The sequence below is a fragment of the Somniosus microcephalus genome, chromosome 10 (assembly GCF_052327205.1).
Source record: "Somniosus microcephalus isolate GS21.2 chromosome 10, FLI_Smic_1.0, whole genome shotgun sequence".
NCBI lineage: Eukaryota > Metazoa > Chordata > Chondrichthyes > Squaliformes > Somniosidae > Somniosus > Somniosus microcephalus.
In genome coordinates this window covers 198538926-198555196 of record NC_140996.1, presented here as the reverse complement: position 1 = coordinate 198555196, position 16271 = coordinate 198538926, and the positions used below count along the sequence as shown (strand labels likewise).

Genomic DNA, 16271 nt, shown 5'->3' with positions numbered 1-16271 from the left:
GTTTCAGCCTTCTCGGTGCTTTTCATGTCTTCCTAATCTGAAATTTATTCATCTACTCTTTGCCAAACAAAAAGTTGATCCAGTTCTACTCATGCCTGATGTGAGTGGCTGTAGTTAAACTTAATTTAGTGAATATATGAAACCAGAGTTGACTGGTAACAGTTATTGCTTACCTTGGAATTGTTGCTAAAATTATTTTACCTCTACTGCTGTTCCTGAATCCTTTTCATAGTGCAGAATGAAATCTGACTCTCTTCCTTTCCCCATGTCTCTAGTAATAGAGTTGCAGCCCAGTTAAGACTGGCAAGGGAGGATTTGCCAAGCAAAAGTAAATTGCCCTGGGTTGCACTTGCTCACCTCCTAGTGGATGGCTTGAAGTGGCTTTGGCAAGTTATGTTTTTGAGGAGGTGGTCGCCTGCCCACACTTGAGGTGACGCTAAGAGTGGGGAACTTTATCCTCCCATCATTCTCTATCAAGAGATACAAGCTCATTCTGTAAAAACTGGACATGCTGCCCAGTTTTTATGAACAACAAAAGACACCTGATTAGTGTTTTTCCCCAAACTAAGTCCAACCCCTCTTTGTTTATTGTACACCTAGTCTTGCTTAGATTTGATGACTTGAGCGATACAACAATCTATTGTGACCAAGAAACTTAAAAAGGTGAGATGGTAATTCAGATCCTTTTGAGATTAGTTGTTGTGCTGTGAATAAGGAATTCAGCTCGAGTGCTTTTTTTCCCCCTCATTTAAAATGGATTGGTTTTAGAGTGTACTGAATGTGCTGTTTAATATTGCAAGTATCATGCATTCCAGTTAGCTTTAGTTACAGATCTTTGTGTCGAAACAAGTCTGCTTGGCGTTGGCTTGTAAAGAAAATCCATAATTGTGTGAAGCCCTTAAGTACTTGTATTACCTAGGGTTATTTTTTTCTGTTTAGTCTGCTAAATATTTTTAAAATAGATGTATTAAAGCTTTTTGCAGTCTGCTTCCCTTTTGATTTTCATGCAGAACAAGATTGCTAGTAAAGTCCATTGTGAACAAAGATACCACGTGCCTTTTTATTAAAAAAAAAAAAAAAAAAAAAATCCTGACTGTTTTGTATACAATGTAAAGCCTTGTGTTTGTAAATGTGTGTCCAAAGAGAATCACAATTTATGGCTTAGCGCACCGTATCTCAACCACAAATTTTACCCAGGCCACATACTTTTGAGATTGGTGTAGCCATTAATTGTAGCAGTATTTATTACACTGTAAACGGCTGTACCAACTCTTGGAGTACTGATTTTACTCTTCTGCAGTTTCAGTGATGACATGGAAGCCAAAGTGCAAATAGATGATGGAAAAATGGAATGTGTTGGACCAGACACCTGGTACAAGTAAGTGTGTATTTTAATTGTACTACGATTAGTGTTTTTATTGTTAGCTTTTTTAATACTCTCTAGCTGCTAGTGGTCTTAGTACTGTACTTTCAGTTAACTTTTTGTCCATTGAAGGAGGCTGAAAAAGGCTGTGTAATTAATGCAAAAACAGACAATTTCTTGCATTTAAAGCAAAGAATATGTTTTCCAATGTATGTAGTGGGAAGAAACTGATGGGGGAAGTGGATGACTAAGCATTCTGGCGGGAAGAACAACAAAGCCATAGATGGTGAATTAACACTTGTTTTTGCATGTTTAACATTTAGAAACATTGCTGATGAGGTAATAGACTTGTATGAAGTGGATTACTATGAATATGATCTGGCTATCTTTGTGTATTAACTTTTTTTAAACTTCTCTTTCTGGATTGTGACTGAAAGTGCTGCATCGCACTCTGTGCGCGTGCTTTACGCTTCAAAAACTACTTGATTGGCTGTGGTCACTGTTATAATGTAGGAAATACAGCAGCCCCAAATAACCATGCGGTGATGTTGGTTGAGAGATAAATATTGGCCAGGTCACTGGAGAGAACTCCTCTGCTCTTCAAAATAGTGCCATGGAATCATTCACATCCTCCTGAGAGTACAGACGGGGCCTCAGTTTAATGTCTCATCTGAGATCTCCACAGTACTGCACTGGAGTGTCATAGTAGAATTTGTGCTCGACACTCTGGAGTGGCACTTGAACTACAACCTTCTGACTCTGAGGTGAGAGTGTTACCACTGAGCCACGGCTGACCCATAAAGAGCATGGGTTTGAGCCCTCACTAGATGGACCATAGATACCAAGAACCCCTGTGTGGCATGGGGAGTTGTGCAGCTCACCATAAAATGTGAGTGCATTGCTGCAGCCCTCCTGGCTATGGCATGGACAGATGCGACAAATGGTTCTGCCAGGTGTCGTGTGGAGCTTTGGCAACATTTGCTTGCCCCTTCATGCAGAGAGCCAAGCCCTGCATGTATGAGTATTTGTTGCTATACCTAGCCATCATATAACACTTCTAGCTGCTGGAGCAGACACCACTTTGCATCGGCGGGGGGGGGGGGCGGGAAATACACCTCCCGTTTGCGCTCCCGGGGGGTGCAAAGTGCCTGGACGCGGTGCCGCTAACACCACCTGTGAAATTCAGCAGGAGATTAGAGGCGGCGGTAGCGCCCCGCGGTGCTGCGCCTCGGCGATAACGTCATTGTTGTGGACAGTGCCCCAGCCGCAATTTTGGCTCGCGCCTCATGACCTACTGTCGGACGCTATGTCCAACGGGGTCAGGGTGGTGCAAATTAAAAGGCAGGTGCCGGGTGGCCATTTTTTTTTGGGCCGCCTGCCCCCCTCGCCGCCTCTTGTGGGCTGACTGCTGCGATCGGTGAGCCTGGCACTCCTCTTAAGTGCCGGGCTCTTTTGCCGGCACCCCGCTCCCCGGTGGTCCAGCAGGACCCCAGTGTGCACTGTGCTAGGCCCCTCCCCTTTAATGAGGGGAGGGGAGGCCTGCTATACCGTGGCGCTACGTGCCGATGCGCTTGGGGCGCTACTATTCAATTTTGGGCGTGGGGGCGCTAAAAGTAGTGCCCAGGCAAAGTTAGCGCCCCAAAGAGGGCACAACCCAATTTCCTTCCCCCCCCCCCCCCCACAAATCCTTTGATTGGGGGCACCCATCACCAATTAATTGCCCTTTTTTAAAAAATTCATTTCTTTATTAATTTGTTCTGTGGATGTGGGCAGTGCTGGTAAGGTTACATTTATTGCCCATCCTGCAGCAATTGTTAGTATGTGACATGCTGGCCACTTCAGAGGGTGTCAAGAGTCAACTATTCAGCTAAGGTAGATGGTGGCAGTTTCATTCTCTGCAGTGAACCAGTTGAGTTTTTATAATCGTGGCAGCTTTCATGGTCACTCTGGTGCTAACTCGCACATTCAGATTTATTTAATTCCACATCATAGTAGGATTTCAACTCAATCTCTGGGTTGCTAGTTGAGTACCATATCTTACACTATTCCTACTTCAGATTCTCGACGAGATCACGATCATTGCATTGGGTATTGTGAGCACTGAAGACTCCTGTTTCTACACAGTTGTGCAAACACGATCAAAGGATGTCTAAGATTAGTGCTGTTTTGTAGGTACTGGTGTATGTGCTTGATATAATGGGCCCCACCATTAAATCTTCCAATGCTGATTTTGATCCAAGGAATTGGTATTGCTCTGCCAGAGTGCTTTTTTGTGGTTACTAAAAAAAGGGGCCTGAAATGGAACAGTGTAGCCCTTGCCTTGGTCCAGTCACCTGATTTGCCTGCCCAAGATCAGTGACTAGCTGTCTAGTCACTTAATCAGTGTGCCCATCTTAGAATTTGACTTTGACTCTCAGTCTATGGAAGAAGTGGAACATTTATATACTAAAAATCTGGCATCTGCATGTACTTCCTATCGATCTTTTCTATTTATATGCAACCATAGGCAGTTTTCATTACCTATTCCTATGTAAACTTGTCATGCTGTGATTATACCCTCCCTCTGTTGGAACTGCAGTGCCACAACTGGTGGGATGATGTGACTACAAGTTTACATAGGCATTTTCCATTATAAATGTGAACATGGGAATATATAATGGAAACTTTAAAAAAAACAACAAAAAAAAGTATCATCATATGTATGAGTTTAAAATAAAGACTAAATTATCTCTGGTCCAATTATTCCCTAGCTTCTAACTCCACTTTACTTGAAGACTACATTTCATCTTGACTCCCAGTTAGCAATGACACTGGACATTGGCTAGTGGTAATATCTTTTAAAAGGGAACAAGAAAATTGCATTCAAGTGCCTCCAACTTGTCTGGCCTTGTTTATTTTTGCTCTCCTAGGTCCATAACCCTTGGGATTTGATCAAGTTAAATTTTTTTGAAGACGTTGAGCCACAATTCAATGCATCTATTCTCCAAGTCTAAGAACTGAGATGGACTGTGATCTTTTCCAGTCCTGTGCATTATTTTCCTTAAGTTATTACTTTAAAGGTAACCTCGTGAAGAATTAAGCTTGTGTCCTCTGGAACACTTGTGCAAGATGAAGATAAAATACCAATGATCTCTCCTTCCTCAATATCAGGGTATGGTAGCAGTGGTTATGTTACTGGACTAGTAGTCCAGAAGACTAAAAATCCAAAGAACATGAGAGAAAATTTGACTTTGGATTTTTTTAAAAACTGGAAGTGGGGGTTACAGGGGAAGTGACCATGAAGTTGTCTGATTGTCATAAAAACCCAATTGATTCGCTGATATTCTTTAGAGCAGGAAACCTGCTGTCCTTGCCCAGTCTGGCCTATATGTGACTCCAGTCTTGCACCAACATGGTTGATTATTCACTGCCCTCAGTCAAACTGGGCAATAAATTAGTGATGGACAATAAATACCGGTCTTGGCAGTGATCTGAAATCTGTAATTATTCACACCTCCCTTATTTTTTTCACTATTTTGTTCCAACCGTTCTACTGCATTAACTCATTTTTATACAAATTTCTTACCGGACGGTTCATTTAAAAAATATAACCATTTTAGAAGCGTCTTCTAACTACTCTTCCATTTTCCATGGTTGAGGGACAGACTCTAAACTACCTGTATAATGAGCATCTTGAAAAGCAGTGGGCCCAAGTATTTTGTAGATTGAACTCACTGTTAAAAATAAATACATTAACAAAAAGCTTTTAAGACTGGGATTTAAAAACTTCATATTACTCCTAGGTTAAAGACTTTAATTCATGTTTTTTTTAAAGTTGAGGGTACACATGGGTTTAATGAGTGAGCTTTTACAACTACTTCAGGAGCCAACATGGTATATGCTAGTATATAGAATAGATTATGATTTTGCTTTAGTATATGTTATCAATTTTGATAATCTAACCAAGAAATTCATGTTTCTCATAGTTCCTGCAGAGATTTTTAAAATTTTAACAAGTGTTTTTCCTTTGAGTCTAATTTTGAGATTCATATGAGCAAATATTCTGAATGTATTTTACTTCCTTAGCAAAAACATACCTGCTATAAAGTTGTCTGTACAGTTTGCTTCAATAGACAGTGTTGTTTGAAGTTTGCTTTTATTATGTAAACAGAATTGGAGTATTTTTAAACAAAGTACTGAGCTACCTCAATCTCTAACGCTCAATATCCCCAAACAAGATATTACCCAGTCACAACTTGTCATGTAGCGGGACAGCTATATATCTGGTGCTGATTTTATATATCTGGCCCTTCTGTATATTTATTATTAAACTAGAGGCAGGACACTTGCGCTATACAAATACTTAGAAAGGGAAATGTTGGTTTTACATTATCTTAATTTCTTGTGTGGTTTTAGAGTTATTGACTTCTGTCACTAGGCAATTTTCCATCCACTTGACTTTTCCAACATCATAATGAAAGTTTGTAATATCAACATATTTACCGTCCAACCCACAAACCTGCTTCAGCGTGTAAGCATTCAAAAATGCTGACCCATTTCAATTTTCAAAAATAACTGCACATAGAAGTTGAACAATATATATATCCCAATACATGGTTAATATCACCAATCTGCCTTAAAGGCAAGAAACCGTAATGTTTGAATGAGATCGTGACCATGCAGTACTGTTCAAAGCTGGATTCACCTCTGTGCACCACCCCATCATCTTTCACAACTGTTGTTGAAAATATGTCTGCACATAAGACAACTGTTGAGCATGTTCTTCTAAGCTTTTTTTTTAAAGCTGCATTTTAACAGCTTGCTTGTTATACTTGAACAAACATTAAATCCGGCTTCCCTGGTGGTTACTCAAGTTATTAGTAAAAGTTGACTTTTGATTCCACAGAAATAATTTATAGTTAAAGCCTTCAATTTGACAAGGCGTGTAATTATAGATTTATGGGCCAGTTACTAAATGAGCACAAATGTGCCCAAAACCATCAGCTCATCTGGATACCTTCTGCCTCCAGTTTGTTGTAACTAACAGTGGACGAAAGTAACATTGTTTCTAACAGCCTTCAGTTCCACCATCCAATCAAGCTGATTGAGATTTGAATTTGTCTGCATCAGGTTGAGGGTGGGTGGGGGTGAATGCATGTAATATGTTGATACCCAAGTTAAAATGTTGACTAAAAAGCTGATTGTTGGCATGTATGTGTAATGCAACTTTGTTGATCAGGCGGCAAAGACTGGCAAATGGTGGTGTTCGCAGTCTGAATGTATCTAAAGTATACTGAGATGTCAAGTTCTCAATTTTAACCTAAGTATATAGTCTATTTAATGGGAGTGTGGGTAATGTTTTTTGTTTAGGGCTAAGGAAAGAGCGATTCGGGAGTATTGTTAAAAATGAGTATTTTATAATATACTTGGCATGCACATGGATAAGTTAGGATTAAAATTTAGTAATATCTGGTAATTTACATATATTCTACTGGAATAGCAGAAATGTGCTTGCCTATACATAGAAACATAGAAGATAGGAGCAGGAGTAGGCCATTCGGCCCCTCGAGCCTGCTCCACCATTCAAATGAGATCATGGCTGATCATCCAAATTCAGTACCCTGTCCCTGCCTTCTCCCCATATCCCTTTAGCCTTAAGAAATATATCCAACTCCTTCTTGAATATATTTAATGAATTGGCCTCTACTGCCTTCTGTGGTAGAGAATTCCACAGGTTCACCACTCTCTGGGTGAAGAAATTCCTCCTCATCTCTGTCCTAAATGGCTTACCCCTTATCCTTAGACTGTGACCACTGGTTCTGGACTCCCTGACCATCGGGAACATCCTTCCTGCATCTAGTCTGTCCAGTCCTGTTAGAATTTTATAAGTTTCAATGAGATCCCCTCTCATTCTTCTAAACTCCAGCGAGTATAAACCCAGACGACCCAATCTCTCCTCATACGTCATTCCTGCCATCCCAGGTATCAGCCTGGTGAATCTTCGCTGCACTCTTTCCATGGCAAGAACATCCTTCCTCAGATAAGGCGACCAAAACTGCACACAATACTCAACTGCACACAATACTCAAGATGTGTTGGGAGGCTCGGAGGTCGAACCGGTAGGAGGGGAGGCGGCCAGCGGACCGAGGGTGGGGAAAAGCAGGCCCTGGAAGGTCGGACACCGCGGGAGACTCGGAGGTCAGACCGGGTGGAAGGAGAGCCAGGGAGAAGCAGCCTCCAGGACGTCGGTACCACGGCGGCTGAAGATTGTCGGGCAGGAGTGCGGGAAAGGCGGAGCGAGGCGAGAGCAGACCCTATTGTGATGGTGCCGATGAAGATGGTTGCCGTCCTTGTGGGCTCCGTGCGTACCAGGCAGCTAAGTGTCCTTTGTTGCTTGGTGCGCTCGGCTCGTTAAGAAAAAAGCATTTCACTGACTGGATTTCACTTGTTGTATTTGGTTATGTGACAAATAAAAATTGAAATTGAAATGTGGTCTCACCAAGGCCCTGTACAACTGCAGCAAGACCTCTTTGTTCCTGTACTCAAACCCTCTTGCTACGAAGGCCAACATACCATTTGCCTTCTTAACCGCCTGCTGCATCTGCAGGTTTACCTTCAGCGACTGGTGCACAAGGACACCCAGGTCTCGTTGCACTTCCCCTTCTCCCAATCTATTGCCATTCGGATAATAATCTGCCTTCCTGTTTTTGCCACCAAAGTGGATAACCTCGCATTTATCCACGTTATATTACATCTGCCATGCTTCTGCCCAATCACCCAAACTGTCCAAATCATCCTGGAGTTTCTTGGCATCCTCCTCGCAGCACACGCACACACGCCCACCCAGCTTTGTGTCGTCTGCAAACTTGGAGATATTACATCTAGTTCCCTTGTCTAGATCATTAATATATTGTGAATAGCTGGGGTCCAAGGACCGATCCCTGCGGTACCCCACTAGTCACTGCCTGCCACTCGGAAAAAGATCCATTTATTCCAACTCTTTGCTTTCTGTCTGCCAACCAGTTCTCTATCCAAGTCAATACCTTGCCCCCAATCCCATGTGCCTTAACTATACAATGCTGGTACTTTAAGGATGTGGGCAGAATAGTGGCAAATGGAATTCAATCCAGAGAAGCGTGAGGTAATGCATTTGGGGATGGCTAACAAGGCAAGGGAATACACAAATGGTAGGCTACTGAGGTGTAGAGGAACATGGGGACCTTGAAGTGTATGTCCACAGATCCCTGAAGGTGGCAGGACAGGTAGATAAGGTGGCTAAGAAGGCATACTTTCCTTTACTAGCTGAGGAATAAATGAGAGTAGGAAGGTTATGCTAGAACTGTGAAACACTAGTTAGGCCTCGGCTAGAGTACTGTGTACAATTCTGCTCTCCACATTACAGGAAGGATGTGATTGCACTAGAGAGGGTACAGATGAGATTTGAGGATGTTGCCAGGACTGGAGAATTTTAGCTATGAGGAAAGATTGGATAGGCTGGGTTTGTTTTCTTTGGAACAGAGGAGGCTGAGGGGAGATTTAATTGAGGTGTATAAAATTGAGGGGCCTAGGTAGAGTGGATAGGAAGGACCTATTTTCCTTTGCAGAGAGGTCAATAACCAGGGGGCATAGATTTAAAGTAATTGGTAGAAAGATTAGATCAGAGTTGAGGAGAACCCAGAGGGTGGTTGGGGGTCTGGAACTCACTGCCTGAAAGGGTGGTAGAGACAGAAACCCTCACCACATTTAAAAAGTACTTGGATATGCACTTGAAGCGCCGTAACCTACAAGGTTATGGACCAAGAGCTGGAAAGTGGGATTAGGCTGGATAGCTCTTTTTCAGCTGTCGGGGGCACAGTGGGCTGAATGGCCTCCTTCTGTGCCATAAATTTCTGATTCTATGATTCTAAATATCCCATTTAATGTGTGTAGGGAAGTTGACTATCTGAAAATTATTATTCTGCAACAGCTCCTACTATAGAAACTGCAACTCAAATGTATATATTTATATATGTTAATGTGATACATTATTTGTATTTTTTGTTGCAGTCAGGTCAAGAAAATAATTGCACCTTATGTAATGTCCTTCTGGTTCCGGTAAGTAGGCCATCTCTCATTTTGTAATGTGTTCTGAAATGTACCTGTGTGCATGTTTGCCCTTCTTTAAAACAGGCCTCTATAATTTTATTTTAAAGAGCCCAGTTTGTATATAGCTGACCTTGTTACTATAGAAGTGATTTACAGTTAAAACCTTCAATTTGACACAAACCATGGCATTATAATTTGTTTAGAATCACCATGTATTGAAGTTCCTTCCTCCACTGGTTTGACATTACTGTATGTGCCTTGCAGTGCTGAATCAATTGTATTTTTACAGTTTGTCACTTTTAAGCTAGATGCTTCTCATTTTTAAGATGACAGATGATATGGAACTTCCCCCTCCATTTGTGACAATTACTCTAAAATACAAAGAAGTGAAGTACAGTAATGTTGTAGTGCACTTCACCTTCAGAACAGTCAGACAATCAAGTACCAAGTCTGGCTGCCAGATGGGATGATGTTCACCTAATTTTTGGTGCTTTTTCAACAACAACTTGCATTTATATAGCACCCAAGGCGCTTCACTGGAGCGTTATCAGAAAATAATTTACACCGAGCCACATGGAGCTATTGGGACAGGTGATCAAAAGCTTGGTCAAAGAGTTAGGTTTTAAGGAACATCTTAAGGAGGAGGTAGAGGTTTAGGGAGGAAATTCCAGACCTTTGGGCCTAAGCGGCTGAAGGCATGGTGCCAATGGTGAAGCGATAAAAATTGAGGATGCGCAAGAGGCCATAATTGGAGGAGCACAGAGATCTTGGAGGGGGAGTTGTAGGGCTGGAGGAGGTTACAGAAATAGGCAGGGGTGAGGTCATGGAGGGATTTGAATACCAGGAGGAGTATTTTAAAATTGAGACGTTGTCGGACCGGGAGCCAGTATAGGTCTGCGAGCACAGGGGTGATGGGTGAATGGGACTTGTTGCGAGTTAGGATACAAGCACCTGAGTTTTGGAGGAGCTCAAATTTACGGAGGGTGGAAGATGGGAGGCCGGCCTGGAGAGAATTGGAATCTGCAGGTAACCAAGGCACAGGTGAGGATTTCAGCAGCGGGTGAATGGGAGATATTCCAAGTGGAAGAAAGCATATTTTTAACAAAATGCTCTAACTGAGGGTGGTTGGGGTTGGGGGAGGGGGGGTTTGGTGGGTGGGAATGTTTTGTTCATCCAATCCTATTGGGCTTATTTGCCAATGTATCAACTTGCTAATCATGAGCAAATTTTGACTTTGGCTGAGGGACAATGACCGGGGGGAGGATAGGAAACCTTTTTTGGAGGGGGTGGGGGAAATTAACATGTGGTATACGATATCAGTGAATTTTTGCTTGAAGTTAGGACATCATTTGGGGATGGGGTGTTTTTGTCATGTAGAGTGCAGAGTAAATGGATACAAATATTTTCTTTGTGCATGTCAATTTCCACAGATTGTAAAATCAATCTCTACTGTTGAAAATGAAAATTTACTCTAGGCTTGCTGTAACTAGTTAATCTTTAAAAAAAAAAAAAATTTTTTTTAAATAGTGACTCCAGCAGCCAAATTGTAGAGAAACTGTTGTACATAATTAGTTCATGAAGTCTAGAGTTTCACTGTCGGTATGAAGCTAATCATATGGCATTAGAAATGATTGAAGTGCGGTATTATACCTGGCTACTATCCAAATGCATACACTATAAAACTGACATGACTGTGATTGCATACTAAACTAATCTCTCTTTCCGCCTCCCCCAACCCCCCATCTTTATATGGCGCTTCAAATATATTCCATTTGGTGTACAATACATTGCTCCCTTATTGTGCAATACATTAGTCCCTTTATTATGGACTTCAAAAATTGTGTACTGTTTTTTCAGTGCAATGCAGTATTAAATGTCCTTATTTGCATCTAGTTGTAAATAATTTCCTTGAACTAGAGGACGAAATAGTACAGCAACCTGCTGTGAAGAGTCCATTTTATCTCTGGAAGTGTTATGCTAGTGTTTTTTTTAAGCAGGGCTGGGAACAAAAATCACAAGCAGAGTAGAGACCCTGCTTACATGATGAGGCATTAATAGCATTCAGTCATGGGCAGTCAATCCCTAAATGCTCCATCCATTAAATGAAAATTTAAGTTACTTTTTAACGGTAGACATTAGAACCGGATAAGTGCCGCATGTATGAAGTTTGGCTGAATAATTTATGGAAAACAAATTATTGATTTAATTTATAGAATCATAGAAATTGAAGCACAGAAGGAGGCCATCTGGCCCACTGTACCTTCAGCTAGCGTTCGCTCTTCAGCAGGAGCGATCTACTTTAATTCCATTTCCCTGCTTGTGGTAGCATCTACAAATCTTTCTGGTAAGAAAATTGGAACCTGACCAATTCATATTTTATTTTTCTTCTGTTGCAGGATTTTTGGTATCGTACTTATAATTGTTGATGTTGTTCTTGTAATTGTGGACTTGTCAACTGCAAATAAAAGTAGGCCCTTTAAGCATGGAATTGTAGGAGTATCATTGGCTATATCCTTCTTCTTCGCTATTGACGTTCTCCTTCGAATCTTTGTTGAAGGGTAAGGAGTTTTTTTTAATTTAGATTGGTATTTTAATGTTTAATCTTGTTTTTAGATGATTTGCTAAATTTGCAGTAAGAATGAGAGCAATCCTCTTGTGTCCAAATGTTGGGATTAAGAGAGAGGGGAAAAAACTTGCAACTATTTGAAATAAATCTCCTATTCCCCAATGCTATTGGACAAAATCCATTTCTAAAAGAATTACATGCCTAACATTTTTTATAGAGCTGCTGCATCCCTCCAACAAATGTAGATTTCGCTGCATGTCCTTCCCAGCATTTCCATCTTATTGCAGATAGCATGAAGGGCCTACATAATTCTAGGCAATTGTTGATCTCTTGCTAAAGGAATGTATTGCTAGATGAAGGTGGAGTGTGATTCATTGTAAACTGGTTTTCCAGTGGCTGTTGGGTAAAGTAAAAACCAATTCCCCTTGTAGCCCAATAACCAAAGTCCCTTGGATTCTATTTTGAGAATATAGAGCAATCTTCACCATACTAACGTCCAGCAAAGTTGTGTCTCAAATATTGCCCATCTTCCAAGAAATTTCAGGTACAGGCACCTTCAGTGGGATTTTCATTTGTTTAAAGTGATTTGGAGTACAAGCTACTTTTCGCTGTGTAAGCTTGAAGTCTGCAACTTAAATAAAAACACAAAATGCTGAAAACTCTCAGCAGGTCAGGCAGCATCTGTGGAGAGAGAAACAGTTAATGTTTCAGGTTGATGATGGTTTCATCAGAATTGGGAGAAGTTAGAGATTTAACAGTTTAAGCAAGTATGGCGCCATGGAAAGGGGTGGGCAGGAAAGCTCAAAAGGGAAGGTTTGTGGTGGGGCAGGAGTGATCAAATGACAAAAAGGATGATGATGCAAGGCAAAAGGGGCTGGTAATGGGACAATAAAGAATCAAAGGATGGGTCCAGAAGAAGCATAAATGGCTACAGCCGGACCATTACCAGCATTTTCTCTCCAAGACAAGTGGTGGTTATGATCTAAAGTTGTTGAATTCATTGAGGCCACAAGGCTGTAAAGTGCCTAATCAAAAGATGAGGTGCTGTTCCTCAAGCTTGCATTGAGCTTCATTGGAGCAGTGTAGGAGGCTGAGGACAGAGAGGTCGGAGTGGGATGGAGAATTAAAGTGACAAGCGACTGGAAGCTCACGCTTGCAGACTGAACGAAGGTGTTCAGCAAAGCGATCTCTCACTCTGCATTTGGTCTCCCCAATGTAGAGGAGGCCGCATCTGCGACTTTCTTTATTGATGAACTGAAGGCTGATCTGAAGCTATGGTTCTTGTACAGCATGGGCGGGAAATAGCGTTGTGCTTGTGCAGTTATAGTGAGTAAAGACCTGTTCTATAACTTTCCTATGATGATTTAAGCATGCTTCATCTCCACATAGTATAGTATTCCACATTCTATGATTTAACTGACCATTTGCATGGTAGTAACCCAATTGTCCTCCAATCACTAACTCTGTAAACAAGTCAAAATCATTACGTCCTAGAATATACATTTTCTATTTTACTTTAAATAACAGAAATGGATCCAAACTGATATCCTAAGTCAGCTTTCGAAGGGGCTAGCAAAGGGACAAAGGAATCACCATTTTATATATTACACTGTAAGCTACATAAACTGCAATGAAAACTACGCCAACCATGAAATTGAAATTTACAAATATAGAACTTCAACTATGATTTACATATTCAATCTGTATGTTGCAGGTTCCGTGTATATTTTCGTTCCAAGCTTAATGTTTTGGATGCAGTTATTGTGGTTGTTACCCAGGTTATTACAATGGTGTATGCCTTCTCTGATTTGAGTGGAGCAACTCTCATTCCCAGGTATAGTGATGTATATTAAAATTCATAAAATCAAAAGATTTTATAAATCAACTTAATACAGATGCACAACTAATTAAAAACATTGCAGAATTTTAAAGAAAATATGTTTTGTACATTTTAGTTAGTAGGTTTTTAATTTTTTAAATCACATAGCTTTAAATAAAAAGCATTGATCTAAATGGGAACTGATTTGGAACTAATAACTTGATTAAAGCAGCGGAATCATCTATGGATGCTTCAATATTTGTTAGTTCTGTTTCTTTTCACTTTTGAACTCTAACGACAGGCTGATGCCACTCCCCAATGATATCAGTACTTAACTGTTACAAACTGGAAAATTAAAAAATGAACAAATGGATGGTGGAGAGGAAGGGGAGTGATGTAATAAAACTCACTATGCAAAGCAAGGCTTTAATCAACTTATTTCAGAACATGGAAGTCTAGTTGTATCCACTAGCTCTCTTGTCTTTACAAAATATCCCTGGCAAGCTGGGGCCAACGCCTGAGTATTTATACTCCTTGGACGGCGCCACCAGCTGGCCATCCAGTGTTATTTCATAGGTAGTTTCTCGATGATGAGATTTATGACAGGGAGCAAAAGCCTTTTTAATGTTCAATCTTTCATCTTGCTTACTAAACTTAGAACTACTATGCCAGAACTACTATGCCAGTGTATTTGACCTATTCAGATATTTGAACTCTGCTGACAAAACAGAAATTGGAGGTCATAAGAACATAAGAAATGGAAGCAGGAGTAGGCCATTTGGCCCTTCGTGACTGCCCTGCCATTCAATAAGATTATGGCTGATCTTCTACCTCAACTCCACCTTCCCGCACTATCCCCATATCCCTTGATTCCCTTAATATTTAAAAATCTATCGATCTCTGCCTTGAATATACTCGACAACTGAATATACTCACAGCCCTCGGGTAGAGACCTCCAAAGATTCACCACCCTCTGAGTGAAGACATTTCTCCTCACCTCAGTCCTAAATGGCTGACCCTTTTATTCTGAGACTGTGACCCCTGGTTCTAGACTCCTCAGCCAGGGGAAACATCCTCCCTGCATCTACCCTGTCAAGCCCAGTAAGAATTTTGTATGTTTCAAACATGATGCTTTTTAAAAAAATAAAAATAAAAAAAAAATTGGCTCAGTTGATAGCACTCACCTCAGAAGGTCATGTGCTCAAACTGCACTCCAGCATTTAGACTTAATCTAGGCTGGCACTCCAGAGTGAAGTCTCAAAGGAGGATGATGTTTGAAGCAAGTTAGAAGTGTTCACAAGGAGTCCAAAATGTCATTGTCCACTTGTGATACCACTGTTTAAGATGTTTGCGTGCCTCTAATATTTCCTGTGAAGTTTGCTGGTCATGTGACTGGTAGGAAGAAGACCGACTTTAACACTTGGTCTTTGCATTTATATAGTGTCTTTCAAATTACTTAACAGTGCAGGGTCTGTTGTGTGGGCAAATGTGGCAGCCATTTTTTTTTTATCAGCAAGATCCAACAAAGTTGTGAGACAAATGACCAATTAATCTTTCTTGTGCTATTTGGAGGACGAGTATTTGGCTGGATTCTGAAATAGTGTCTGCCATCTTTAAAAACCTGCCTGAATCGTAGAAACACAGGTGAGGCCTTGGTTTAATGTATCAGTTCTAAGGCAACACTTCTGACAATGGAGTGTTCCTTCGATACTTCACTCTGGAGTGCCAGCCTAGGTTAAAGCTAAATGGTGGAGTGCAATTTGAGTACATGACCTTCTGAGATGAGTGCTGAGTGCTATCAACTGAGCCATTTTTTTTTAAAAAGCAAGGAAAGGCCACTAGTAATGGGCTGACTATGCAAGATATTGAAATCATGCACTAGGGAGTGGAAAGCTTTCAAGATGAGAAAATGTTTGTGAAGCCGTTTAATGGCAAAGGAATTGTTCCTGAAATGCATTCCTAATAGTTTAAAAGTTCCACCCATGGTGAATGAGAGCATCAGCTTGCTGCTATATGGACTGGTGGAGCACCGCTTTGAATTTTCCCTGACCTCAAGTTCCTGATCTCATCTATATAATTAGGGGAGAATAATGTGTCGACCAGCCAATTCTCCAGATTAGATGGGTGAAAACCAGAGCAAGTGTTACAGCCAGTTTATGCTCCACACGAGCCTCCTTCCACCCTCCTTCATCTAACTCCATCGACATATCCCTCTATTTGTTTCTTCCTAATGTGTTTATCTAGCTTCCCCTTAAATGCATCTATGCTAGTTGCTTCAACTACTCCCTGTGGTAGTGAGTTACATTCTAACCACTCTCTGGATAAAGAAGTTTCTCCTGAATTTCCTATTGCATTTATGTCCCCCTAGTTCTGGTCTCCCCCCCCCCCCCACACAAGTGGAAACCTCTTCTATTAATCTTCTACCCTTTCTTAATATTAAAGACCTCTCTCTGGTTACC

General features: G+C 41.0%; 1 protein-coding gene across 3 annotated transcripts in view; it reads left to right on the top strand.

Moving 5' to 3' along the window:
* The window catches only part of tpte (transmembrane phosphatase with tensin homology), a 111787-nt gene that overhangs the window by 32892 nt on the left and 62624 nt on the right, over positions 1-16271 (top strand). For 2 of the 3 annotated variants that reach the window (XM_085999419.1, XM_085999418.1), the window contains exons 4-7: positions 1301-1378; positions 9389-9436; positions 11824-11985; positions 13708-13827. In XM_085999419.1, coding sequence (XP_085855545.1) covers positions 1301-1378; positions 9389-9436; positions 11824-11985; positions 13708-13827 — 408 coding nt within the window. The remainder of the gene's footprint in view (positions 1-1300; positions 1379-9388; positions 9437-11823; positions 11986-13707; positions 13828-16271) is intronic. The other variant, XM_085999420.1, reaches the window with a different exon arrangement.